At 54.3% G+C, this 27,030-nt stretch overlaps 5 protein-coding genes across 5 annotated transcripts; 2 read left to right on the top strand and 3 right to left on the bottom strand.

The window, feature by feature from the left end:
* Positions 1–1,304: 1,304 nt before the first annotated feature.
* Positions 1,305–2,169, bottom strand: BBK36DRAFT_1166410 (hypothetical protein; the record flags this gene model as incomplete). Its single annotated transcript, XM_024894910.1, has 2 exons — positions 1,305–1,818; positions 1,973–2,169. 2 exons carry the CDS (start codon positions 2,167–2,169, stop codon positions 1,305–1,307), a joined length of 711 nt encoding a protein of 236 aa, XP_024751819.1.
* Positions 2,170–2,564: 395 nt separating this feature from the next.
* BBK36DRAFT_1156760 (Mur ligase) lies at positions 2,565–4,673 on the bottom strand (the record flags this gene model as incomplete). Its single annotated transcript, XM_024893952.1, has 1 exon — positions 2,565–4,673. The coding sequence occupies one exon, from the start codon at positions 4,671–4,673 to the stop codon at positions 2,565–2,567; it is 2,109 nt and encodes a 702-aa protein (XP_024751818.1).
* Positions 4,674–5,418: 745 nt separating this feature from the next.
* BBK36DRAFT_1138615 (hypothetical protein) lies at positions 5,419–7,202 on the top strand (the record flags this gene model as incomplete). Its single annotated transcript, XM_024893252.1, has 3 exons — positions 5,419–5,429; positions 5,779–6,238; positions 6,303–7,202. 3 exons carry the CDS (start codon positions 5,419–5,421, stop codon positions 7,200–7,202), a joined length of 1,371 nt encoding a protein of 456 aa, XP_024751817.1.
* Positions 7,203–9,093: 1,891 nt separating this feature from the next.
* Positions 9,094–14,052, top strand: BBK36DRAFT_1113720 (hypothetical protein; the record flags this gene model as incomplete). Its single annotated transcript, XM_024889944.1, has 9 exons — positions 9,094–9,168; positions 9,276–9,410; positions 9,683–9,705; positions 9,731–10,181; positions 10,267–10,600; positions 10,656–11,185; positions 11,261–11,758; positions 11,823–11,966; positions 12,031–14,052. 9 exons carry the CDS (start codon positions 9,094–9,096, stop codon positions 14,050–14,052), a joined length of 4,212 nt encoding a protein of 1,403 aa, XP_024751816.1.
* Positions 14,053–15,445: 1,393 nt separating this feature from the next.
* Positions 15,446–17,107, bottom strand: BBK36DRAFT_1113156 (hypothetical protein; the record flags this gene model as incomplete). Its single annotated transcript, XM_024889878.1, has 1 exon — positions 15,446–17,107. One exon carries the CDS (start codon positions 17,105–17,107, stop codon positions 15,446–15,448), a length of 1,662 nt encoding a protein of 553 aa, XP_024751815.1.
* Between the last annotated feature and the right edge of the window lie 9,923 nt (positions 17,108–27,030).

Raw genomic sequence — 27,030 nt, 5'->3', positions numbered from 1 at the left:
GGAAGGAACGACTTGTGCTAGTAACCTGAGGCAACAACCATACCAATGACTGCGAGCGTAGGTATTTTTGTTAGGTGAGGCTCCTTCAGGAACACATGTCTATCAACCCCTACGTTACGTTATGATTGGATATGATCCAGTAGCTTATGACTTGAGACTCTCTATTGACCATACTTCCTGATACCTGCGACAGTCCTTGACCTCCGGAAACACTTCCACCAACTCCACCAACCCTGAGAGACCAGCGTGCGTTACCGCTATTTATCATGGCAGCATATGTACATGTAGGCTTCCAGCTCCCTCTCTGGAAGTGATTCCTTGGCCTCCAGGACTAAGGCAACAAAGCCATTCAGCGTTTGAATCTGATGCACTTGCGTTGGTGGAAGACGCCGCCTCTTTCCCGACGGACCGCGCCATCTGATCCAACTTCTTTTCGATACCACCGATTCTTTCCTCTAGGTCCGCAAATCTCTTGAAAGTGTCTGACTTCATCTCGCAGAGGGCCGAATCCAGGTTGGCCTGGACGTTGCTGAGCTGTGTCTTCAACCGGTTATTATGCTGCTTCTTGGGGGAGCCATGCCCGGCAGACTGCGGCTGCTGCTGCGGATCAACAGGCGTCTTTTCGTCCTCAATCACCTCAGGAGCTTCAGCGGCTGATCGATTCTCGCTCAGAGCTTTGGTTATTGAAGCATCGAGGCGCAGGATCATATAATGGTGCCTTTCCACGGCTTGTCTTAGTTCTCTCAGGTAAAAGATACTTCTCTCCTCTGCGGCTTCAAAAGCTAGGATGTGGTCTTCGAAGGTTTCGTAGACTTCGTCGAGGTACTTCCTGAAACATTCCTCCATGCTGTCGCCAAGCTTGTGGAGAAGAGCTCTTGAGTTATAGACGATGGAAGCTTGAGAGATCGGATGGAGGGCGCTTAAGAAGCCCCTGAACGTCTTGACGAGATTTGCTTGAATTGGGTCTAGAAGACAATAATCAGCAGTGGTCCAACGTGGACAAACGCAATCTGATTCTGTTCCGAGTTTTACCTAGGGCTGTTTGGGCGGCTCGTTGCTCGAGTACTCGGTGCTAAGACTCTCTCTGGAGTGCTATTGCACGGGGGAGGAGAGTGTCTTGTATTCGTACGCACGATGGAGCGTGGAGAGGTTCCTCTCGATTATGGACAAGCTTGAATGCGTCTCGTATATGTGATTATTGATGACTTGAGTAACCAGCTCGCTCTATGCAATTGATTCCTCGCTCTCTACGACCAAGGTAACAATCTTGTCACAACGCCTCCAGCAGCTCCCCAGAAAGAGATTCACTGCCACGGCCTCGGCGCACCATCAACCAGCGTCTCCCCCTCGCCCTCCCCCTCCGTCACCAAGCCCCCCCTATCAACACCCATCCGCTCAAAAACCCCCTGCCACACTCCCCACGGATTCCTCCTCCGCCTCTTTCCCGCCAACACCTCCCCCCTCCCATGAGGATCCCTCGTCCAATCGTCCACAGCCTGCCCAACGCCCTTGATGCCGTCGACGTTCTCCCCGCTCGTCATCCCCGGCGGATCAATCCCCACGAACCTCACTCTCTCAAGGGGAAACCCGATAGCCGGGCAGTGGCCATTGATGAGGCGCGGCTTTTTGAAGGCGTGCGATATAATCGTCAGATACACAGGCCAAGTGCGAAAGCGGGTGTGAAACAGAGTGAGGCTGAAGAGAATATTGTGGTAAGAGTCCAATGCGCGGTCTTCAATCAGGATTTTGTTTGAGGGGTTATTCGTGGAGGGGATGATGATGTTGAAGAAGTTGTTGGAGGAGGCAATGTTGGCGTAGCTTTGGGCTTCACTCAGTTCCGTCTCTCCGCGAGTCGGGCCACTAACATACAAATGCCCACCCCAGCAAATCATCAGCACTCAAACCTAAACAAGAACAACGCTTCTCTGTTCTTCATTTTGAAAGTTGAGATTCAAGTAAAGATTTTTCTTACCCGGAGAACGCAAGCACAGCATTGTCGTAGTCCTCAGCGAGGCACCGAAGCCCGGCCTTGATGTGCTCGATAAACGTGGCCGTTTCGCCGCGCTGGAAATCGGCAATGAGCCATTCGTCCTCGTTGCAGCCGTTGGAGGGGCCGCCGGTCCAGATGCCGTGGCAGCAGACGATGATTAAGTGGTTTGGCGAAGACATTCTTGCTGGGTATGTTGATGTCTGGGTTTGAGGTTTGCGTAAGGTAGGTAGGATGGTTTGAGGTGAGAAGTGGATGCTGGAAATGCGGTGGTTCAGGGTTAGTGTTGGTGACTTGCATATCAAAATCGAGATAGGTGATGGAGGCTCTTGATACGACAGTCAACAGCCAGTAGATGCATCTCTTGAATTCTGAAATCATGTTCACGGTTCTATGCACTCAAAGCTGGATGTGTTGAAACCGAAATGTATAAACAAGATCAAGCACCGCTCTATATAGTTGCCAGCATTGCCTTTTGAGCTGACTATTTTATCCATCTCATGAATATTGGAGGCCGCCAACCGTCCGTTTCATACAAAATCTCCATCATATCATACACGCCAACCCCTTTGACCGATCACGGCTTGCTCGACTCGGCCTCAGAAACGACACGCCCCCTCGTCAATTTGTCGACAAGGTCGCGCGCCTCGGCCGCAGCCGTCTCCTTGCTGGTGCCGTCCCGACGACCGGCCCTTTTCCCAAAGCGCGAACTCCGTGATGATTCTGCCCTGTTCTCTTCCCCGGGGGCAGCTTGACCAGGCTGAGAAGCAGTCCCGACATCTCGGGACGCAGCGACGTCTTCATCTGCTGTTGCAAAAGCCGTGCCGTCATCCTCGGGAAAGGGAAATTGAGGCACCTTGGGCTTCGGCGGCCGTCCAAACACCTGCTCGTAGCTCATGTACTTCTTCTCGGGCAGAGGCACATATCCCCGAAGCTTGAACATGGCGCTGTTGTACGCGCTGAGATGCTCCTCGCGGTGCCGCTTGAGCGTTTCCATGCTGACTTGCAGGTCGGACGAGTCGGTGGCAGCGGCCGCATCGGGCGGTCCAGCTGCCAGGTCCTTCTCCATACTCTCTATGGCGCTACGGTAACCGTCTGCCTGCTTCTTGTGAAACTCGACCTGTCGCTGCAAGGCACGGATCCGCTCAGGAACGCGGGCGGACCTGGGTTGGCCGCCGTACCTCACCCCTCTGAAAGTAGAGTTACGCGCAGGCGACAGATACCAATGTCTCCGCGCTCGCTTGAACTCCCTGGCTTCTTCAGGAGTCAGCGTTCGCTGCTGCGATAGCTGTATGTAGTACCACAGCTGCGCGGCACCTGGCCTCCGTGTTTTGGTCTTCCTCTTTGGCTCAACGCCGTCCAGTTTGTAAAAGTTCCTAATCAGATAAAGGCTACCCGTCAGTATGACTGGACCGTCGCCGGCCTTTTCGCAAGCCCATTGGACGCCTGCGCCGACCCGAGGATCCCCGTCGTACAGCTGAGATTCATGGCGAACAATGGACCTTCCAATCTCGCGGCCGAGCTCAGCAGGCGCAGGGGGTGGTTCGTTGGGAGCGGGAGCATATTCGACAAAGGCAAAGTTGTCTTGGGGCTGTACCAGGGTCGAGATGACTTTAGCAAACGGTTTGTTCTTGCTGGCTGACAGTCCCATGACCCACGAAACTGGCTCGTCTCCCCGGCGGACCTGGTGCTGCACATACGTAGCCAGCGCTTCGGCTCCAAGCAGATTGTGAGCGCCATCCACGAGAATCGGCTTTTCACGAGTGCCACCGGTGAGACCAAGAACCTTGACTTGCTCTTTTCGCCCAGACGGGAAAGGCTCCATTGCCAACAGCTTGTTGACGTCAATCTCGAGATTCGGGAACAGGTGTCGGAAGGCGAGTGTCGCACAGAGGAGATTCTGCCTCTCATAGTCCTCCAGCTTGAAGCGCTCAGTATCAAGCCCTGCCAACAGAGACTCTCCCTTCCACGACGGGCTGATCTGGGTGCCGATGCTGTTGGCATGCCGCCGGAGAACCTTGAGCACTGAGCTGGAATTGGAGTGGTCGACAATGCAGGGCACGCCAGGCCGCATGATGCCGGCCTTGACCTTTGCAATCTCCTCGATGGTGTTGCCGAGGTACTCCTGGTGGTCGAGGTCGATCTTGGTGATGACGGTGACGGACTTTTGTCTCATGATGTTGGTCGCGTCAGTAGCGCCGCCCATGCCCACCTCGACAATGCCGTAGTTGACATGCATCTTCTCAAAGATGCGGAAGGCGGCCGCCGTCTCGAGCTCAAAGGGCGTCAGGCTGCCCGGATCCTCGCCGGCGGCAAACCGCCAGCCAGACGCAACCCGGTTGAACTTGTCCTCGATGTGCTTCACCTCCATCTCGTACATGCGCTTGTTGACGTACAGGCCGTTGATGGTCACCCCGTTGTGCCTCTCGGGCATGGCTGGCGACGTGTACATGCCATGGCTGATGCCGGACAGCCTGAACAGCCCCGAGAGCAGGTTGCAGACGGATCCCTTGCCGTTGGTGCCGCCCACATGGACGCCCAGCCAGCTCTGATGCTGCGGCACGACGTGGCTGATGCGCTCCAGGCCCAGGCGGATGTTGCGGCTTGTTGATGCCACCTTTTTCTCGGCCGGCATGACGGCTCTGATGCGAGCCAGAGCCCGGTTGACCTCTTTGGCAGACGGCATGGGAGCGGGCTGAAGCGGGAGATTTCAGGCCGCGGGAGCCATAGAGGAGGGAGCTGAGCCTCTCAGAGGAGACGAGGGGGGTTGAGGACTGATTGATATAGTGAGAGGTGTGCTTTTGCTTCTCCCGGACTCACTGTGATGTCGTCGGTGGATGAAGCCGAGCCGATTTCTCATGATAAGAATAAGCTGGCTTAGTCATGCCGAAATCTCACCATCTGATCTTTAGCACACCTCAGTCGATACATACGCGCACCAGCCACTGATTCACATCCACTGCAGCTGTCTGTGGCTGAGAAGCATCGTTGCACGAACAACCTGGAAGCATCAGATTTTGCCGCACCGCCACAGCTTGTCCCCGTTGGACGCTCCCCATGTCTTCCTTCGCGTGCAATCCGATCCGCGCCACAAACAGATGCAAAGCATCTTCCTCTTCAGCCGCCTCGCCATTTACCCTCTGCCGTCGCTCCTCCATCATCACCACCGCCATTCGCTCGTTTTCTCTCGCCCGATTCCATCTCGCCGACTCGCTGAAAGACGATCAGCCTTCCCTCCCTCATCAGTACATCCCCACACACAACTACCAGCGACTCTCCGCCGCGAACAACTGCCGTCATCGTCAGATCGCCCGCCAGGCGCTGCAGGCTGCATAGCGCCCTCAATCCGAATCCATTGCCGCGCTTTTTCGTCTTTCGCCGTCCGGGTGTCGCTCCTTTGCAAATCATCTGCTAAATCAACCACATGCGCCATGGGTCGCCCGTGAGTCTCATCATCCCCTGGCTTCTTCTTTTCTTCAAACCGCTGCTTGGACCATTGGCGGCCCCCTGCCCTGGTTCCCTGTGCCTCTACTTCTGTCTCTGTTGGATTATCTACAACAGCCGTCTTCGCTGGCGCGCGTAATGCGCACTGTCACTCCCTGTCATGGCGCGCCTATTTGCTCTCTTGGCATCTGGCTGATCGTCGCGACGGGTTCATTGCGCTTGGCGTTGCCCATGCCTCGTCTTCTTGTTCTTCTTTCCATCTCAACTACCCCCTCGCCTTGTCGCCTTTCCTGTCTCTTGCTGCTGCGTCGCGCACATCCCGACTGACCTTTCACCGTCCACGGCAGACTCTTCGTTGCCCCTGTCGAAACCGATCTCCCTCACAAAGAGGCGACCAAGCGTGATGTCCTCTCTCCTGGTCGCTCAGCCATCAGGCGCTCGGCTCAGGCAGGCTTTCGCGACAGGCGAAATGCCATCAGACGCGCTGCTGTCCGCATTGTCGACATTCCACCACCGCCTGACCCGCAACCCCGGCGGAGGGTCGGGGCATCCAGCTGGGAGACCGAGTTGTCTCATGCCGACGAGCCAGAGCCATCTCCTGGCCCTGCGCGCGAGGCATTGAGAGATGTCACCACCAGGCCGGACCGGCCGCCACGGAGAGATCGCTATCTGGAACAGCAGATGAGCTCCATCTTCGGCGGCACTTGGCATAGCTTTAGTCCCCCTTCTTCTCAGAGGGATGATGAAGCTCGAGCCGAAAGGGACTTTTGGTGGAACGCTGAACCTCGACCACGGCGCGCGCGCGTTGTAAGTTGCCTCCCCGGCTGCAGCACTCGACTGATTGACAGGTCGCTAACACATACCCTTTCAGGTTGCGCCAGACGATCTCCGGCGCAATCGCAACCCCCATGAGCACCGTTCTCATCAAACCGGTACACCACCGCTTCGCCCTGCGCGGGACGGGCCGGAGAGGTCGCGCACCGAATCCCCGTCAAATGACGACATATCTCAGCCGAACGCCTTTCAGGTTTACAGACGTTGGCGCCGAAACCAAGCACAGGCGCGAGAGTTCCGCGCTTTCATGCGGCACTCGTACGCCAACAACCGCCCCGACTCCAATTCGTATGATGGCCTAGGAGACCGTGATAGAAGCCTGAGTCCAGAGGGCTGGGACACCCTACTCTCGACGCTGACGCCCGATCCGCAACCGCCGAGCGCAACGTCCTCGTTTGCGTCTGCAGCCGCATCCCAGACCGCAGGCCCTTCCAGTGCTCCTCCGCCTGCCCCAGGCGTGCCTGACGAAGCTGCTGACGGTGCTTGTGAGTCGGGACATGAAATGTCTGACGACGACGACGAAGACGAAGACAACAACGACTACGCCAACTGGCAGTCTCGGGCTGCTGCACTTACCAGAGACGTCGGGGTTGTGCGCCTCTACAGCCTCAACGGCGTCCCAGCAGCTGGAGTACCGCCTCAGCGGCCTGAAGCATCCAGACGTGTGCGGAGCCTCGCGCCCCGGGATTCTCCGTTGCTGCTAGCCCACGGTCGGACCTCAGGCTCAGGCTCAGAAGATGAGAGCCGACCTGGCCGCCTCCAGCCGAACCGGGAAGGATCAGCAGGCAGCGGTCGTGGTGCTCATACTGGGGACGAAGAGTGGTCAGGCATGCAGCGAATCGTCCGCAGTCTTGCGGCCAGAGAAGATATCCCGGACGAGTGGTGGGCTGAGGCTGGCCTCAATCGAACTCTTCCCCAGGACGGGTCCCAATGGTGAGGGGGGAGATTTTTTTGTTGGAGAAGACTGAGAGCGTCAGCTCATACAGAAAAGCAGTACCGTTTCCTGGAAAGCGGAGATGGTTGCTGCCTCGCATATTGGCACCTTTTGTTTCTTACTGGTCGATTGGCTTGGAGAATTATACCTGTTTGGTTTTTACGCCCTCTCTGGCGGGAAAGGGAAACTGACTGACTACCTAGTACACCAGATTGGATGTGGTTGACGAGAAAACGGCATGTACTATAGTAATGTGATGATGGGTAATGCTATTTGGAACTGCGGCATGATGGCATCTTGAGCCAGCAATTTCATATTCGGTACTTGAGCTGCAAAAAAACTGTTACGATCTGCTATTCTCCGTACCTACACGTACATAGTGCTCTTGGGCAACGGGATTTGATTGCAAATCGGATAAAGTGGCTGGCGCGTGCGTGCGCGGGTTTACATGAGAGTCATGGATCCGGCGTCGTGTGATGCTGCGCTCAACGGTCATTCTCTTAGACTGAACCTAGCAGGCTCGGCTATCGATTTTCTTGCGCACTGACGATCCCTTGAAGGTTTGATACAAGAGGAACAGGGGATGCCTGGAAGGGACAGGGTGGAGGACAGGAAGGTGAGCACAATGGCGTGTGTCGGTGTCAAGGCTGTAACATATCAGAATATCGGACTTCTCACAGCCACCAGAAGGGACATGGACGGTCGACAAGTGCAAACTCTATGTGTGCTGGATGCTCAAACGGGGATGGACTTTGGCTGAAGCTTTTCCCGCTGGACAGGGGTCGAAAGGCGATGGGTGGGGACTGAGGCCATGGCATCTGGGATCCAGGTTTCTATTCAGTTTCTTCTTTAGCAGGCGTCATCACTAAAAGACCGATGGGAGCACGAGGGTCGGCGTCGAGGGACGGCAAGGTTTGCGGCGACGAGAAGCCGGTGTGGATGTAATGAAGAGACAGGCACGATTGTAGGTCGACAGCTGAGCCCAGGTAAATAATGCAGTGCTCCCTGATGCCCTGGAGTCGTCTCCCTGCCTACACCTCAACTACCTCCACTACCTAAAGCTTCTCTCCAGTGCTGCTCTGCTCTCCCTTTAGGCGGCATCTTCAGAAGCTCCGTCCGGCGGTCGTGGGTACCCAACCAACTGAACCAAGCCGCAACTCTGCAACTCCACAGCCAGCTCTCAATTCAACCGCAGCACCGGAATTGAGAGCTGCACCGCTAGCTAATCACTGCATACCTAGACGGCACGCCCTGGCCGACGCCAATCCACCATCGCCAGCTCTGGTCGTTTCTTTCTTTCTTTCTTTCTTTCTTTCTTTCTTCCCATCTCTCTTCGTCTTCCCTCCTCTTTTCCTCCATCATCATCATCCTCTCTCTCTCTCGGCCTCCATGCGTGACCCTCCTGCCTGCTGCAGCGATCCCCCACCGCCGCCTATTCGATGAATGCTGCTCGCCGTTGAACCATCGGGCGAATGCGAGCGGCACACGAAGCCACAGACCCATCAGCGGGCATGCCATCGACTCCTCCTCCTCCCCGACGGACATTCTCCCTTCCGCCGCGCCAGTCGCCGCTGTCTTGCCCGCCGTCGAGGTAGAAGGATAGACGACAAGAGAGCCGGGCTTCCCTACTGGGGAGCTGCGCAGACCAAACAGAGGAAGAAGGCGAGACACACACACATACATATACACAACGCCCTACAAGCGTCGCCAGAGAAGAGAAGAGAGAGGGAGAGAGGCCGGACGGAACGCCACACAACCAATCGACGCAGAGATGCCGGCCGAGAACATTTATCCCGCTAGCAATGGGCGATTCGCCGCAGGCACTCCGCGCGAGAGACCGCCTAGCGGCCAGGCCACGCCGTCTCGCAAGGAGCGCCAAAGGGAGAGCCAGGCCATGCAAGACCCAGGGCTCAAGGACTACGTACGTGTTTTGACACCCTTTTTGATCTACGGGAGAAGGGGGACAGGAGTACAATCCTATCCGGAGCGACAATGGTCTGATTGTGGGGGAGGGGAAGAATGATAACGGTTGCCCTCGTTGAGAGATATAGAACGGTTGTGCTGATTGGATGATAGCGGTTGGGCGAATGCCTCGGCAAGGGAGCCTTTGGGTCGGTGTACAAGGCGTTCAACTGGGGCACCGGAGAGGCCGTCGCCATCAAGCAGATCAAGTTGACGGATCTGCCCAAGAGCGAGCTGCGCATGATTGAGGTGAGTTCGGGGCAGCACTATACGGATTTTCTTGCCGTTGTCCTTCAGGACTTGTTTCTGAGCATAATCGGGTGATGTTGGCCGAAATTGATTACTTACTAATGTGACCACAGAGCGAGATCGACCTCCTCAAGAATCTTTTTGTGAGTACAAGACACCCTCTGGGCTGAGTGGACGATGCAGCAAGGCTGACCATAAGCAGCATGACAACATTGTCAAGTACATCGGCGCCGTCAAGACAACGGAATGCCTCAACATCATCTTGGAGTAAGCGATCCAACCACTCTCCAGCCAAGTATCAAGCATGTATACTAACCAAGCATCATCAGATACTGCGAAAACGGCTCTCTCCATTCGATATGCAGAGAATATGGCAAGTTCCCTGAAAACCTGGTCGGCGTCTACATGACCCAAGTCCTCCAGGGCCTCCAGTACCTCCACGACCAGGGTGTCATCCACCGCGACATCAAAGGCGCCAACATCCTCACCACCAAGGACGGGACCGTCAAGCTTGCCGACTTTGGCGTCTCCACCAGCACACTCGCCGGTGGCCAGGACAAGGAGGCGCAGGTCGTCGGCACCCCTTACTGGATGGCCCCCGAGATCATCCAGCTGTCCGGCGCCAGCTCTGCCTCAGATATCTGGAGTGTGGGGTGTACCGTCATCGAGCTTCTCCAGGGTCGGCCGCCATATCACAATCTTGCTGCTATGCCGGCATTGTTCGCCATTGTCAACGATGATCACCCTCCATTGCCCGAGGGCATCTCCGCCGTACGTTTTTTTTCTCCTGCCAACTCGCTAGCCCCTGAAGTGAGGGAGTCTCATCTAAGCGTTGTGAACTAACATGCAAGGATAGGCTGCCCGAGATTTCCTGATGCAGTGCTTTCAAAAAGACCCCAATCTCAGAGTCTCGGCTCGAAAACTCCTCAGGCATGCCTGGATTGTGGGATGTCGCCGCACGGATGCGCCAGTCTCAAGGCCGCCGGCCAACTTTAATGAAGCCGTCGAAGAGGTCAAGCAATGGAACAAGGCCCTCAATTCCTCCGGGACTTCTCTTCGCCTATCAGCCGGGGCCGAAGGCATCTCTCGATATCCTACCGGTACACCCTCCAAGAGCAGACTAAGCCTCGCGAAGCCAAGGCTCAGTGCTGGTGCACCGGGAGTGGGAGCCTTCAAGCTGGCCGAGCTAGGTATGCCAGCATTCTTGACTCTGATAACTTCTGATGAACACTAACACCACATGAGATGATGACAATTGGGACGACGATTTTGCCACGGCAATCTCACCGAGTGCTTTGCAGCTGCCGCATCTGAGGCCGCAAGACAACTTTGGAGGGCTTCTCTCCGCTGACAAGCTCAAGGCTTTTGCGTCAGTGAATGACCTCAGGGCCGACGTGGAAAATTACGATGGGGATTTCGAAGGCAACATGATGACCATCAAGGGGCCAAACCAGCAAGAACAACAACACCAACAGCTCTACCAGGAATCACAAGAACAGACGATACGGCCCGTGTCAAGGAGGATGACGGCTTCGAAGCCTGCTTCACCACCAAAAGTACTGCACCAAGCGTCCAGATCAGCTCCTGAACCAGCAAGCGCCTCACCCAACCTGTCTCGGACGAAGACGCCCCCGAAGTCGCACTTCAGCAACAAGTTTGAGCTGCCTCCTCGCCCTGGCGCTATTTACAGGGAGCAAAGCTCCGAGGACTACTCCGACCTCTTCTCCGATGACGATAGTGTGTTTGACCAGAAGGTCCATCAAGCTGTCCGAAAGGTAAGTCTATGCACCTTCACGTGCCATTCCCATGTGAAAGCGACCGGCTGGCTGACAGGGAGTGAATCTATACAGGGCGGCCTGCGTCAACCTGAAGCACCCCAGCTCTTCCATCCGTCTGACCTTACAAGCCTGCCTCGCTCGATGCAGGCACCCGATGGCAGCGTAGTAAGAAAGAAGCCCCTGTCAAGGCCCTCAGTTCTCCCCGACCGTCCCATGAGACGCACTCGCTCCTCTATCGAGATTCAGAAGTTCGCCGAAGATGATGACGAGGACTTCTCCGACGTGTTCGGGCCCGAGGAATCAATAGCCGAGAAGGAAGAAAGCGAGCGAGGCTCCGAAGATGCCGGTCTCATGCTCATGTCCCGAATGTCAGGTACCTCTTGGCTGGGCGATGACGACGACGAAGACGACCCGTTTGCGTCCATGGATCCGGGGTGGGATGAGATGGACATGGACGCAAAGATTGCCCGAGACCGGCATGCGCGTCTTGCTGAGAAGGTTGAGGAGCTGGTGGCCTCTTTGAAAACGACGGAAGGTGATGATATCTTGGCGGAGCTGTCTGAAGACTTGGTGAGTGTGCCTGACAGATGTTGCACCGCCCCATGTGCACTTTCATACTAACGTCCATCCTCAGCTTGTATTGCTCTGGGAAAATCCAGAAGCCAAAAATCTGATCATCAGTGCTCACGGATTGCTACCATTATTGGAGATTCTGGAGCCCTGTACGGTGAAGAGCAGGCACCACATGATCTTACAGCTGCTCAAAGTTGTCAATGCGGTCAGTGTTTCTAGTCTTCGAATCCGGGTCTACATTTCTGTCCATCTTTCTGACTGTCATACAGATCATTCTCGATGATGTTGAGATCCAGGAGAACCTGTGTTTCGTGGGCGGCATTCCCATCATCACCAAGTTTGCCGCCCGTCAGTACCCCAACGAGATTCGCCTCGAAGCCGCCGCATTCGTCCGCCAAATGTACCAGACATCGACTTTGACGCTGCAGATGTTTGTTTCAGCCGGCGGTCTGAACGTGCTTGTCGAGTTCCTGGACGAAGACTATGATAGCTCCCGGGATCTGGTGCTCATCGGCGTAAACGGCATATGGAATGTCTTTGAGCTACAGGGCCCGACGCCCAAGAACGACTTTTGCAGAATCTTCTCACGGAGTAAAATCCTCTACCCACTGGCGCTCGTTCTACATCGGGTACTTGATGAGGAGGGCGAGGATGAGCTGAGTGAGCTTATCGAGGGACGCATCGTCAACATCTTCTACCTTTTTAGCCAAGCCGAGAACTACGTCAAGGAGGTGGTGGCAGATCGCCAGGTGCTCAAGAGCGTCCTCAAGGATCTCCGGCGGATGACACCGGTGCATCAAATCACCATGCTCAGGTTCATCAAGAACCTGTCCATGCTCTCGACAACCATCGAGTCGCTGCACTCGGCCGACGCCATCGACTTCCTCATCGACCTGCTCAGCTACAGCATGAAGAAAAACCACAAACACCTTCGCGAGATCTCTAATCAGGTTCTCAATACGATGTTCAACCTCTGCCGGCTCAGCAAGGAAAGACAGGAAGACGCTGCCGTCGGGGGCATCATCCCGCTGCTACTGCGGATCATGAAGACGGACCGGCCGCCGAAAGAATTCGCCTTGCCCATTCTCTGCGACATGGCCCACTCCGGGTCCAAGGGGCGGAGATACCTCTGGCAGAACAAGGGCCTCGATTTCTACGTATCTCTGCTGTCGGACCAGTACTGGCAAGTCACTGCGCTGGACGCCATCTTGGTCTGGCTGCAGGAGGAAACGGCCAACGTGGAGAACCATCTGATGGACAACGGCTTTTCGCGCGCCATTGTCGCCTGCTTTGGCACGAATAGGCTCAACGCGTTTGACTTCAACCTCTTGGAGCCTCTGCTCAAGCTTCTTCGGCTGAGTCCAGGCTTGACAGTGTCGCTTGCCAAGCCCGAGATGTTTGCCGGCATCACCCAGCGGCTGGGGCACAAGAAGGCGGTTGTACGGCTCAACCTGCTCAGGCTTGTGCGTGCCATTATGGACGTCTGCGAGCCGGGCGTCCTGGGAAGCGGAGACGGTGCTCGGACGCTCAACAGTGCCCAGATGCGCTCGCTCATGGACTCGATTCAGGTCCTCGCCGAGAAGGACTCCGCCGTGCTTGTTCGCAATCTTGCCTCGGAGCTGGTCAAGGCACATTCATCGCATCCGGCGTCGTCCGTCATGATGAGGCACGACGGGATGATATCGTCCACCCAGGTCAACCTCACGTCCTCCTCGTCAAGACGCGGGTCACGGCACAACACAAACTACACGCCGCAAGGCCTGGGGTCGCCCATGTCCATGCCACAAACCCCGACGCACCGGAGCCGAGGCAGCATGGCCTCCGGCAACGCCTACATCGAGGTCGCCGCCAGCCCACGCCGCTCAGGCGCCCTGGACCGCGACAACGTCATGTACCGCCCCCAGAGCCGCGACGGGCCCGGGAGCATCCCGCGCCGCATCAGCAACGACTTCAACCCGATGCCCGGCAGCAGCGGTTCGGGATCCGGAGGCGTCAAGAGCCGGCTGCCGCGCACGCCGATGACGGGCGGCATCCAGAATCGCAGCAGCGCGGGCATGCTCCGGTCGGAATTCGCCGCCCCCATGGTCGTCCGCAGCGAGAGCAACCTAGGCATAGGCGGCGGCGGCAGCAGCAGCAGCAGCAGGGAGAACGGGTCGTCGCGGCCGAGCAGCAGCAATAGCGCTGGGATGGCGGGCGTGGGCGTGGGCGTGAGCACGCCCAAGGCGAGGCACAAGACGTCTTCCTCTTCGATTGCGTCTTCGATTGAGGCTATGAGGCAGTCGAGTCGGTGACGTTGCGTGCCGGTTATATGATACAAATGCATGTATACCCCTATACGATTCTCTGTCACCCACATGCACTATACCTCCAGTATGAACCTCAAGCACGAGCAGTTGAAAAAGATGAAGACGAAAGATGGAAGACCGAGATGATGAGACGCACGTTATCGAATAAAGAAATACAATCAACCAACCCACCAACCCTATGCCGACTCTTGCCTCTCGTGTCCTTGAAGGAAAGGGGGGAAAAGAAGATCCAGGAGACGTCGGCCATGGAGACAGCACAACAAAGCAAATAGAGACGGAAGAAGAAGAAGAAAAGGAAGAACAGAGTGTGAAAATGGCACACACGCAATGACCAAGACTTGTTTGTGGTTCAACTACATATTACACTGAGACACACACCACAGAGAGAGACACGCTACCACATACACACATGATACTATGTATAACACGTTCTGACCACCACCGGCAAAGACACGGGAAAGGGAAGAAAAGAAGCATAAACAAGGGGCGGGATAGATGAGCGTGGACTGCTGAATTATGGATGGACGGGCTGTCTGACTTCAGATGTCGGCGAGTTCTTTGGTGAAAGAATACATGTACGTAGAAATATGCTCGGCGGAGTGGTAAACAAGCCTTTGTATGTCACATCTTCACCAAGTCACCAACGTCACCAACACTTCACAAGAAATAGGGAAACGAGATGTCCGTGGCCATCAATTGTATTGAGCACCACTCTCTGAAAACTATCTACCTACGTATTCTCACACCCCAGAGCCCTTCCACCGGCACTCAACCCCCGTACAAGTTCAAAAACCATACGCGCTCGAGATACACGAAAAAGAATGTCAAGAGGGCAAAGGTGATCATGTCTGCACGCCAGGCCCCCTCGGGCAGTCCTGCAACCTCGGGCCCCGTCTGGAGCCACGGTTGGATTCCACTCCCGAGAAAGGCAGCAGACTGTTGCGCCTCGTCTTTTTCATCATGTCGTCTCTCGCCAGTGGTAGATATTCTCCAGCGTCCTCTACCGTGAAGCGAAACAGTCCCTGGGCAACCGCCCCCAATTGTTCCGGTCCAGAGATAAAAGAAATTCGTATGAATGACAGTCGAGAAGTGAATTATAAATAATCATTGTTGAAGTATGGCCACGGCCTCGCCTCGGCGCATGAGGTAGGCATCTACCATGCGGGACTGGCTCGTAATGACAAGAGAAGCGAAAAGCTGTCGAGTTCGTGTGGTTAAAATGCAATCCGCGGCTGGAAAAAAAAAAAAAAGTGTCGTATCGCGAAAAAGACAAAATCGAGAATATCAAGTCAAAAGGGTTCGGGGAGCGTCAAGTCATCAGAATTAGAATAGGAACCACAAGAAGAGTAATCGGTACAAAAACACACGACTTGAGCGCTTATGCCGCCGAAGCCATCTTGCGCTTCTCAACGGTGGTCAGAACCAGCCTGGATGCCTTGCGCTGACCATCAGCCTCCTGTGCCTTGGATGCTCGCAGAGCACCATTCTTGAACACGTCGGCGAACGAGTTGCTGTCGCTCTCGCAGCCAGAGTTGCTGTTGCTGTCGACGCTGCCGCGGGTCTTCTGCCGCGAGCCGGGTCGGTCTGAGCCGATGGCACCCCAACCGCCAGCAGTGGAGGCTCGCGTAGCGCCGCTCTCAATCTCGCCGGCCAGGCTGCCCGAGCCGCTGCGGCCAGAGTCGGAGTCGTTGTCGGTGATGGGCGTGGTCGACTCTTCGGCCGTCTCCGAGACGGGGCTCATGCTGCCACTCGAGCTGCCGGATCCCTTGCGACGCTCCAGGCCGGCGCGGACAAGGTTGTGCACAGCAGAGCGCCGGGTGCGCGCGGCAAAGTTCTTGCTGCCCTCGTGCCTGGCCGTGGGCTTCGCCTTGAGCTCGTCCATGGATGGCGGGCCGCGAGGCTGTCGAATCGGGTGCTCGCCGGCGCGTGCCTGGCCGGGGCCATACCCACCGATGCCAGGGGTTTGGGGGAAGACGGCGGTCTTGGGAGCGGGGGTCTTGCCGGCCTCGTTCACAACAGAGGCGGCAGCCAGCGCGCTGTTAACGGCCAGGGAAGAGGACTTCTTGTGTCCGCGTCGGAAGGCGTTGGCAGACGGCGGAGGGAGAGGAGCGACCTCTTGGGGCGAATCGAAGCGGCGCGGGGGCGAGGAGCCGCGGAACGAGGCTTGCTGGCCCTCGGGAGGCGGCGAAACCTGAACACGCGGGGCTCCCTGCTGTTGCTGTTGCTGCTGGCGCAGCTGCTGCTGCTGCAACTGCTGCTGGAAGTTGTTGAAGCCGGGAGTCATGGGCTGCTCGAGGTTGGCGGCGCGGGCAGCTGAGGAGGTGTCGACGTAGTACTGGCCAGTGGAGGGATCGTAGTAGACCTGCTGGCCCTGGGCAGCGGCAGCCTGGGCGGCCAGGTGTTGCTGCTGCTCATAAAGCGCCGCAGCCTGCTGCTGGGCAAGCTGGTTGCTGTTGATGTTGAGCTGCTGGAACTGATGGGCGGCGGCTTGGACACTACGGAGCTGCTGCTGGAGCCTCTGCTGCTGCTGGGCGAGATAGAGGTTGGTGGCGACGAGCTGGGCGTAGAGGTTGGGATCCATCTGCTCCTGCAGCTGCTCGTCCATGGACAGCTGAGGGGGAGCGAGCACCTGGTCAACAGTGTACTGCTGTGCCATCATTGCCTGCTGGTAGGCCTGCTGCTGCTGCTGCTGCTGTTGCTGGTGCTGCTGCTGACCGTACTGAGGGAAGGCCGTCTTGGGGGCGTTGTAGACATTGCCCTGGCCATAGCCATAGGCGTTGGCGACCATGCTGTTCCTAGCATACTGCTGCACAGGGCCGTCAGCGGCCGTGGGCGACATTGGGCCAAAGGAAGCCACCGTAGCCGACTTGGGAGCCGTTCTCAGGCCCGCAAGCAGGTGAGAGCGGCTGGTGCGAGGAGTGGGAATGCCGCCGTCGGCATTCTTGTTGCCCTGCTTAATGGCATCAAAGGACAGCGGTTTGATGTTCTGGCTTCCGCGGCGCGAGGCCAGGCCTCCGGGAGAAGCGAAGTTGGAGGTCATCTGAGCGAGACTGCCTGCGTCCATGACTCAAATGGGAAGGAAGATGAATGCGTCTGCGAATCGAGTTGACGTGGCAGAGGAAGAAATGACGCTACAGGCGAGCGGAAGTAACAGGTTCAGCCGGCTGTGGAGCGCTCCGAGAAAGAAAAAGAATTAGAAATCTAAGATAAAGTCGAATGAGGTTTTCGTGTAACAGAAAATGCGAAGCGATGTTTTGAATCGAGAGCAGCCGAAGAGATTGTTCGTCAGGCGAAGAAGATTCGAGGCGGCCTCGGGCGGTGTGAAGAATGTCGAGGTTGCGAATGACAACCAAGGAGAGGCAGAGCCGAAAATCCAAGAAATCGTAGTATTCTCACAAGAAGGAAAAATCTCCAAGCATTAAATAACAAGGCGCGGAGAGTGGAAAATTAAACCGAGTGATTTGGCGGGGAAAAGAGCAGAGCGAGGAGAAAAAACACACAAAACTTGATGGTTCGGAACGAAGAGGAATGACTGCAAAGATGCGGCAGAATGGAAGGGGCGACGTAAAACGACGAACAAGAGACCCGCCACAAGGCAACTTGATGCGAGAGCCGACGAGGGATTTTGGTTCCCGGGGCGAATCGCGATGGAGTTGGTGAGCCTTCCGTCAACAGACAAAAGAATTCGCGTCGTTGGAAAGCTTAAAAAGCATGCAAAATGGCGCGGCTTCTCTTGAGCGGTGGAGGAAACGCGACTTGTCGTGAAGAAAACGCCACACAAACAAGCCTCTCGAGGGTCGTCGAAATGATGATGATGTTCCTGTCAATCAATGCTCGGTCGGATTACAAACGCTGAGATGATGCGGAGTCTGCGCTGAGGGCAAGGAGCGGTCGTAGAAGTAGAATACAGTCGATTAACGGTGATGAGTCTTGGTTGATGTGGCGTGGCGAGTGAATGCGCGATCCGTGTAGCTTTTGAATCCTGTCCTTGTCCTCTTTATTTTCTGTTCTTGTCCCTGAGAAGGTGTGTCGAGTTTGTGTGTGTTTTATTTTTGGCCTTTTTTCGTCTTTTGTTCTTTTTTGTGAATCCTTTTTTTAACTCTTTTTTTTTTATCCCAGGGTCCGAAAGTCCCGACGAGTGCGATATCGAAGTCGATGATGTGAGCGCAACGGCGAGCGAGGGCGAACCGGCAGGACGAGAGTCGAAAAGCGAAGAGAAAATAGAAAAATAAGGCGCGGCAAGAAAGGGAGAAGAGAGGGAAGAATAGATGCGAAGGGCGGTGTAAATGGCGATGGGACAAAGACGGACGGAGGTGGAGGAAGGGTGGAGAGAGGGAAGATGGGAGAAGGGAAGAAGCCAGGAAGAAAAAGAAAAAAAAAGAAGGAAAAAGGGAACAGGAAAAAGAGACGAGCCGAAGTGGCGTCGCGGAAGCTGGGAAATTTCAGGTGGACTGGAGGGAGGCGGACGGCCAGGCGGGTCCAGCGACCAGCACAGAACAGGATGGCGCTGGGAACGGGGGGCTGGACCCCTGGAGGTGCGCTGGCTTGGCTGGCTCCCAGCGTGGCCGGGGCGCCGTGACAGCGCTGGTTTGACAGCTGGGGGCGCTGGAACCGCGTGCGAAGGGGCCCTGGAGCCACTGGAGCCACTGGAGCCACTGGCGCAGCCGCATCACCTCGAGTCTGGCGGGGTCGGGGCTGCGGCATGTCGGCCAATCACGGCGCGCAGAGGGCCTTGGCCTGCCTCCCGAGCGAACCAGAGAGGCGCTCAGTGGCTGCGTCTGGCGGGCGGCTTCGGGCCAATCAGGGGCGCGCGTCTGCCCGGGCCAAGTACATGTACTTGTGCCTGTTCCTGTTCCTCGGATGCTGCGTGCGTGGGCTTGTGCCTCAGGAGTCCGGCCGAAAGCATGTATAGTACATCGAGACTATACGAGCACTTCTGCACGGTCGCTTGTTCTTCATTGGATTCAAATGGCATTTCATCGTTGTGTCCCCGTCTGCTGACAAACGCCCAAAAATAGGCACTGGAAGAAATAACAACAGGAAGCCTCTGCAATGCAGTGGTCAATAGCACCCAAAACGCACGGGCACAAAAATACATTTCTTGCAGCACCAAAATAATCCTCTCTGCACTTGTTCGTACGCGACCTGTGAGTGGCTCAAAGAGCCCAACAGCAGCCCAACCCCTGCCTCGCGTCAGGGCGGCAAAAGGCACACCAGAAAAACAACAAGAGGAAGCCGACGTCTCCCCCTGTTCGTAGCCGTACCGGTACCTTCAGGGGGGTCGTCATGGAGGTGTGTTGTGCCTTTTTGGACGCAGGGGAGGGACAGGCCATTGTCGCCCTGAGCCGGCCAATCAGCGGCCGTTGGCAGGAACAGGGACGCACACAGCCTTTGCAGGACGGGGCGTGACGACACCCTCAGGGAGAAGCGCGGACACGTGAGGATGGAAGGGGAAGAGGGGAGACGCATGCAGGTCGTAATACTAGCAGAGAGAGGAGAAGGACACACGTACGAAGTCTTACGGTATAGCGTGTGCTCGTACACGAACAAAAAGAGCGAGAATAAATTGGTGGAATCGCCACTCAGAGGGGAAGAAGAGGGTATTACTGGATCCTGAATAGGTACGATACGTGACAAGCACACCCTCCAGCAAGTGACGCTCGTGACTGGATGCAACGCATAGGCACACACACACCAGAATAAGCACAAATGGCGGGGTTCGAGCTAAAATCTTCACCTTGTTTGCTGGTGCTCCCCTTTGTGCCTAACCTGCAAATGCGGTGGATGCCCAGCCAGTCTGTTCTGTTTCTTTTCTTTTTTCGGGAAAAGTCGTCAATGGTCGGTGAATCTTGCTTGCATGTGCGTTGTCGACACTGGCTCCAGTCTGGTACAGTATCCCCTTGCCACACACAACAAGTACAAGTACAAGTAAACGTACATCCGAATCCACAAGCTTGGTCCCGACGATACGAGACTCGAGAGCAGGGACCACCCAACAATCGACTCCTATGACGACTTCACCTCCCATTCTCATACGAAGTACTTGTACCTCTCCTCGTGCCTTGTGCTTCATATCGAGTGCCTGTATCTTTTCCACCCCCTGTCAGACTCCTTCCCGATCATCGACCCCACACGCAGCCTGCCGTGTTTCAGAATGGCCAGATTGCGTGGAAGGAGCATCTGAGCGCGTTTGCCAGACTTGCTACTGATCAGACTAGAGTTCATCTCATTCAGGAGCATGCCATAATATTGAAAAGGCACTCTCGATGACATCTATAAAATTACATATATAGGCTTTGATATATACGAATTAACTCTACCTATCTTATAGAGCGAATAGATAATTCTGCTCTTACTCTACTGATGTCTGTCATTCTTTCATATTCGTATACATCTCGATTTATCCAGTAGAGATAAACGCTTCCAGTAGAGCTACTGGTTATACGATGTTATTTCATGGGTAAAGCTTAGAACAAACTCAATTCGCATGTCCAAACACCTACAACGTCAAGCTGTCTAATCAGGACAGTCGCAGAAAGTATATCCAGATAGACTTCAAGCTTGCCTCCTGCTTCATACACCGAGTCCCTGTCCACCTCTTCTTAGGTCTCACAGCGCCACTCTATCCAAAACACAATCCCCCAAACGACCCCTGCCATCCCCAAACACTTCCGACTGCATCACGACCATGTCCCTGTTTAGCCGCCTCAGCCGCATCTCCACGCCCGGCCTCTTCCCATTCCAATCCCACTTCCACTCACACCCACAGCAGCGCATCGCCAGCCTTGGCTCGTCGAGGCTAGATCGAGGCCGGCATGCCTTCCTGCCAAAGATCTGTGCGCAGTTTGCAGGGCTAGCCAAGGGCTCGCCGGCATATACAGCCTTGGCGCAGTCCGGCAGGGTCTGGGAGGATTGTTTTCAGTCTGGAGGCAGCGAGCGATATGGATAAGTATGTCAAGTTGCAGCAGGTAAGTGCTATAGCAGTAGTAGATCTCAGGAGCTGAATCTCGACCTAGTTGTGCTACAGCGATATGCCTGTAGCCTATATGATACTGAGAACTGGAAGAGGTCCCATGAAGGTGCCAACCAGCGCGATCATTCGCAGCCTTGTTTTCGATATGCGTATCAATCCGTGACCATTGAGGACAACAGACGCCACATGTACTTTAAACGCATGCACCCGTTTCTTAATGACTACCTTATGGTCGAGTCTCGAGGCTTTTGATCCAGGATTACATGGTCCGACATGGCTGCTATGCTCCAGGACTTGGGCCGTCGGGGGAATATCGACATGCTTTCCAGTGCACAGGATGGCGAACCAGGCGGATTTGTGTATTCCATTCACACGACTCAGTTGATTGTCCTCTGGCCGAGATGCCAATTACCTAGGCAGTGTCGTCAATCACATAGGTATACCTATCACGCCTGCCTACCCAGAGTAGTCCGTTACTCAGATATAAAGGTCTCTCTCTCTACTTGACTCAATACGAGTTTACACCATCTACACGTACCTTATTAGTATAGAGACTCATCCACCAGGGTGACATTGCCAAGCCAACACCACCGAAACCACAGCGACGCTTGCGCTTGTCTCATGCATGATTCAGTGCGTGACTCGTTCGTCTGGCGCTTAAACCGCACGGCCGGCGCCAATCAGGCTGCGTGCTGCCACCACCACTACCGCGCTGTTGCTGCAGCGGCGTCAAAGCGCCGATTGATTGTGTTCTGGGGTACTCCGTAGTAATTATTATATTCTGGGGTATTATATCATACTAGGGTATTGACTAAGTTGTTGGGTGTCTTTGCTGCCGTGAGCGAGGACCGGGGTTTCACAGTATGCCCACGTTGACCGACGTTCTGTATGTGTGATGCCCTTTGCTAGGTATAACGCCGTTGGCAGGTGACGAGGATGTTTGTGATGCAGATGCCTATTGAAGCTTGCTAGAGAAGAACGATTGGTTGTATTCTTCTGTCAATACTGTATAGGATGGTTGTTTCCATTCATGGATCATGGAAACAATCCCTCGCAAATAAACCAAGTTCAGTGTCGGATCTATGCAATCACTCTGCTACCTCTTAACCTTGTCAAACTTACGTGGACAGTCGATAACCCAATCTCTCTACAGGCGTGTCTCTCGCCGACTCTGGCGATACAAGCAGTCTCTATAGTTGTCCTTTAAACTAACCGAAACTACACTTCGGGTGCTCTCGGTGCGTCAACAAGAACTGTGCCTGCTCGCCAAATGTTCTGACCAGGGCAAGATAACAGAGGATACAAATGGCTACAAAGAGTTCAACAATCTATTTACACACAGAAAGCGACTTCGTTGAGTTCTGCGCCACAAAGGGCCTGACTAGAGCACCATCTCTCTCGATGACATAGCTGGAGGCGGAGCTACTCCAACCATTACACGGAAACAACGTGCATTGATTCTTCAATAATTGGCGACAGGTACAGGATCGTGCCATCCAACTGAAGCTGGAAATCTATAGGTCATACTCACGGCTACTTGCTTGTCCTGTTATCAAACCCATCAATCACGTCTCAATCAAGTGAGATCGAGTGGATTGTCAAAGTATAAGCTTTGCGTCTTTGAATAAGGCATGAGCTCACAAGGGGAAAAGCCCAATAAGAGACTATCGTAGATGACTGCAATATACCCAGTCATGATCGCGTACTTGGATCTGGGAGTCGAGCAACACGGACGTTTCTCAAAGGCTTTCACTGGCCACTATACACAGAAAATAGGACGAAACGGGCCAAGCTTGAACGTATCTCAAGAATAGCTTAGGGTACCAGTAGGAATGACCTCTCGAATCTGCAAGCATATGTGATTCAATAGACACTATCTTGCACTCATCTACGTCTGTGAGACTATTAGGTGAAGAAAAGACATCAGTCTAGTCTGTCTCTATTCTATGCATATAAACATAGGTAACCCTTTTCGCCCCTGACTGCTGTGTCCAGATACCGGAACCGTTGACTAAGTAGAGCTCATAAAGTGTTAATATAGAGTATAGATATATATATATGTATATATAGCTATCTATATGTAGCCAGTCATTAATTAAAGGCAGGGAGCCCGTCGAGGTCGCTCGTACGAGGATACACGCCGAGAGAGATTGTGATGTAATAGAAGGTACTGGAACAGACAACCGGCGGCAAATCGGCGTTGATACCGTCGCTGGACTCGGTAACCCCCCGGCGGCGCATACGCCGGGCTAGTGGAGGAAGTATCTGTGGCGGTCGATGAACCAGACGCCAAAAAGTCGAGAGCGACCTTGAGGCGCAGGGCTACCACATAACCAAACGAGTATGAAGTGTCCAACCAGGACGACGAGTATGTAGACAATGCCAACGGCATCCATTACGTGACCTCCCCATCAGTGACACACAGAAGCAATCCCAGAAAGACCGCATGGGTCCTGCCGTTGAAACCTACCTAACAAAAGGGGGTTGTCAGAACGCGAATGTCTGCCTTAGCAGTAACGGCATACATGTCGCAAAAGGTGCAAAGGAACGCTCGTGTGACTATCGATAGCCTCCCAGAGCTCTTGCTTATTCGTCAGAGAGTATAAATGGAGTGGCTATTCTTAACATCTGGCTTCTTGGTGTTTAATTCCCCAGCGTCTCGTTTTCAGCCTGATCATTTGGAGAACATCTTACAGATATTCCCACTCTGGTGATTCTAAATACGAAAGAGGTGAGCAGAGACAGTCCTGCAATCTTGAGATTCTTTTCATCTTTCCACGAAGGAATAGGCTACCCTTGGGCTCCCGCTTTCTAAGTTCAACTCGTCCTCTTCTAAGGCAAACCTACGGGAATTCAAGCCCAAAAGCACCGTTTCTTCAGTCTCCGACAGTCAGAGGATAGTGAAACATGGACCTCAGAGAAACATTACCGTCTGGGTTCAATACAGTAACTGGACTGACCAAGACTTACAAAAGGCAAATAGTTATGCCAGCCAACTAATAATTAGGCACCCATACCGAGCACATGTCAGGAGAAGCCACTCGCCCAGACTGTTACCATACTCCTTTCTTCTGCTTCTCCGGAGACTAAGGATGAGATTCGAAAATTTTCACAAAGGTAGGCATCCCTCAGTAGAGAATGAGGTAATGTCAGTGCTAAAGAGCATTATAGCCTTGCTGAAGCAGCCCGACCAGAGGCCAAGACCGATGTTATGACGTGGCACGAGGAAAAGGACCGATATTCCTGGCACGCTCACTGCAAGACAACGGACCACCTGTGGGAGGAATACATATCTGACGAAACTGACCAATATCCTGGGCTACAACGACTTTGATTTCTTGACATTGGCCAAAGCCATCAGGGCCACTAGGTGCTGCCTTGCATATCACTCGGCCTTCCCTTGCAGCAGGAAGCCTGTCATGATGAGAATCGGGAGATAGCTCGTCAGCTGTGTTCAAAGCAACACCTGGACGCCGGCATCTCAACGAACGTCCGGTCCACGGGCACCAAGCTTCACAGCTTATCCGCAAGACAGAACTCGCAAATACCCCAGCCGATGAGCGGTGCTTCCTCTCCGGGCTTCTACGATGGGCAGGATTGCTCAGGTGAGATAAATTTCTCTCACCCTAGACGGAGTTGAAGTCACGGAACGTCCCTTTCTTGCCAAAAGTCGTGTCGTCACCGGTGTATTTATAAAGCTGATTTCTGTCCACGTTGCAAGTTTGTCTTACACAAACCCCATACATAGTATCACGAAGGACGACTTCTCCCTTGCTCGACTCCCCCTTCCGGCGTCTTACAAGGAACCAACATCCTCCTACACCCCCCCCCGTGAACAGCGGAGCACAAAAGCAAACAGAACAAGCCCACTCCCACTCCGCGGCCGCATTCCAAAAAAAGGCGGAAATCAAAAAGACATAATATCACGGAAGTGAACAATGGGCCTGGTGCCTCAACTCCCGCCATTACGGATCACCCTTGTTCATAGAGAAACCCACAGGGGGGGGCCTCAACGGAGGAACCTCATCTCATTCTTGGCGGGTGCTGCTTACATGTGCCATAACCTGGACATGGGTTCATGTGAAGGACACAACACGCGCAAGCAACATGGATTCCTGGCCCAATCTACGGAGTAGCTGGCTATTATCGCCGACTTGCATGGGAAATCTGCTGGAGCACTTGCTCAGAAAGATCTCGATGCAATGACGACTCTGCTGCTTGTACAGACAAGGCAACGCGGAAACTACCAAATTGGACATATCTTCATTGTGATTTGTTCTGCGGCAGCTCATGCCTTTACAGCTTTCAAAGATAATACCGCCCACAACGCTTATCCTATGTGTCATTGGCGCCGATATCGAAACATCAAAGGGCGCTTCATATACTCAACTACCACGGAGCAGCAAAAACCCATCTCTCCCCCCCCCCAAGCACGCTACCATCACCGCATGAAATTGCTCAGTCATCCCTTGAAGCTGACCTTGACAAAGTGGACCACCTTCTCCCCCGTTTTCCTCCTCGCAGAAATCCCGTCAGCACCGCCCTAAGCACCTTTACATATGCCCACATCCCAGTCCCTCCCACGCACACACCTACCTACACTTACAAATCATGTAATCTCTCCTCCAAAACAAAAAGACACACAGACACTGAGATCTTCCTTCTTTGATTGTCTCTCTATTAACTCATCCAAATCTTTCGCTCGGAACCGGAAAAAAATCCTCTCGTGAACCAAGTCCAAGTTGGCCGCTGACCAGGTCTCCTAACACCGGCTCACGTCAGAACCATAAAAAACTGCCTCCCCAAAGAAGTCCAAATTCATGCCCATCGTCGTCTCATTTTTTTCCCCAGTGATGAAACAAATCTTCATTGTAAGACTTGATGCTTTCCCATTGGGAATCTTCCCGCGCGGATGCCTGCTTCTAGAACTCATCAGATTGCTTCTACCGAGCCCGCGCCTCCCCATCATCCTTCGAACGGCATGTCATCCCCCGTCAAACAATGGACAAGGCAGAGAATGACGTGGAGGAACAGCTTCCTTGCCCTCTTTGTCACATGAAAGCCATGACAAATTTCACGAGCTGCAAGCTATCTACCCCATAGAAGCCCAGTTGTCCCCATTATCTCCGACACCTGCATCCTCCTCCCCCCAGTTCCCCTTCAGCCCTGTATATAATACAAGGCACGCATTCCGCGGCTCCATGTATGTGCATCCCTAACGGATTGGGAAAGTTCACTGCCTATGTACCATGTAGCCGCTTTTCTTCCCTTGAACGTTTCTTACTGGGTACCTTATACGTTTGTATGTTTGTATGTATGTTTGTATGTAGGTATGTATCAACAAGGGGCCCTGCTGCTGGCTGCACGCCTCGATAACGTAAGGTACAGTGGGAGCCGACTTACTGTCCGTCTAACAAGCTAGGATAACGGTTATCGGCGAACGGATACCCGTTTGCTGATCTCAAGTCATGCAGTTCGTCATCAAGGAAAAGGCATTACTCGCAACTCGGTCAGCGGCACGCCCTCACCTTGTGCTATGCCATCTCGATACCATGTATGAAGGAGAGTCGCCTCCGGACTACACGTCAATCGCAAACAACTTCCTTCTCATCGACTCCCTATTATATTGTACAGTAATCAAGCATCCTAAATCCGCAAGGCATGTAAGTGAGCAAATAGGTAACGTAAAAAGATGTATGTGCCAACCCAGCAAGTAAGCAACACCAGCCCTAGGAGTTTAGCTACATAATCCATCGGTAAACCGCATCTCAACTCCGTTGCCATGTCATCCATCATCACCCAAAGGGCGGGAAAAAGGCGCAGTGAGCTAATTCGCTCCCGGACTTCCCCTCCGTGCCCTCGCCCTCTTCGCCTTTTCACAAGGTTGACGAAGCTCAAGGCCCTCAATCTTCTCTTTCCACATAATTCTTCCCCCCTTTTCTCTCTTCCCCTGCGTATGAATCGCTAACCTAGTTATACCGAGTCATAAC

The sequence above is a fragment of the Trichoderma citrinoviride genome (assembly GCF_003025115.1).
Source record: "Trichoderma citrinoviride strain TUCIM 6016 unplaced genomic scaffold BBK36scaffold_3, whole genome shotgun sequence".
Lineage (NCBI taxonomy): Eukaryota > Fungi > Ascomycota > Sordariomycetes > Hypocreales > Hypocreaceae > Trichoderma > Trichoderma citrinoviride.
This window is presented reverse-complemented; position numbering and strand designations above follow the sequence as displayed.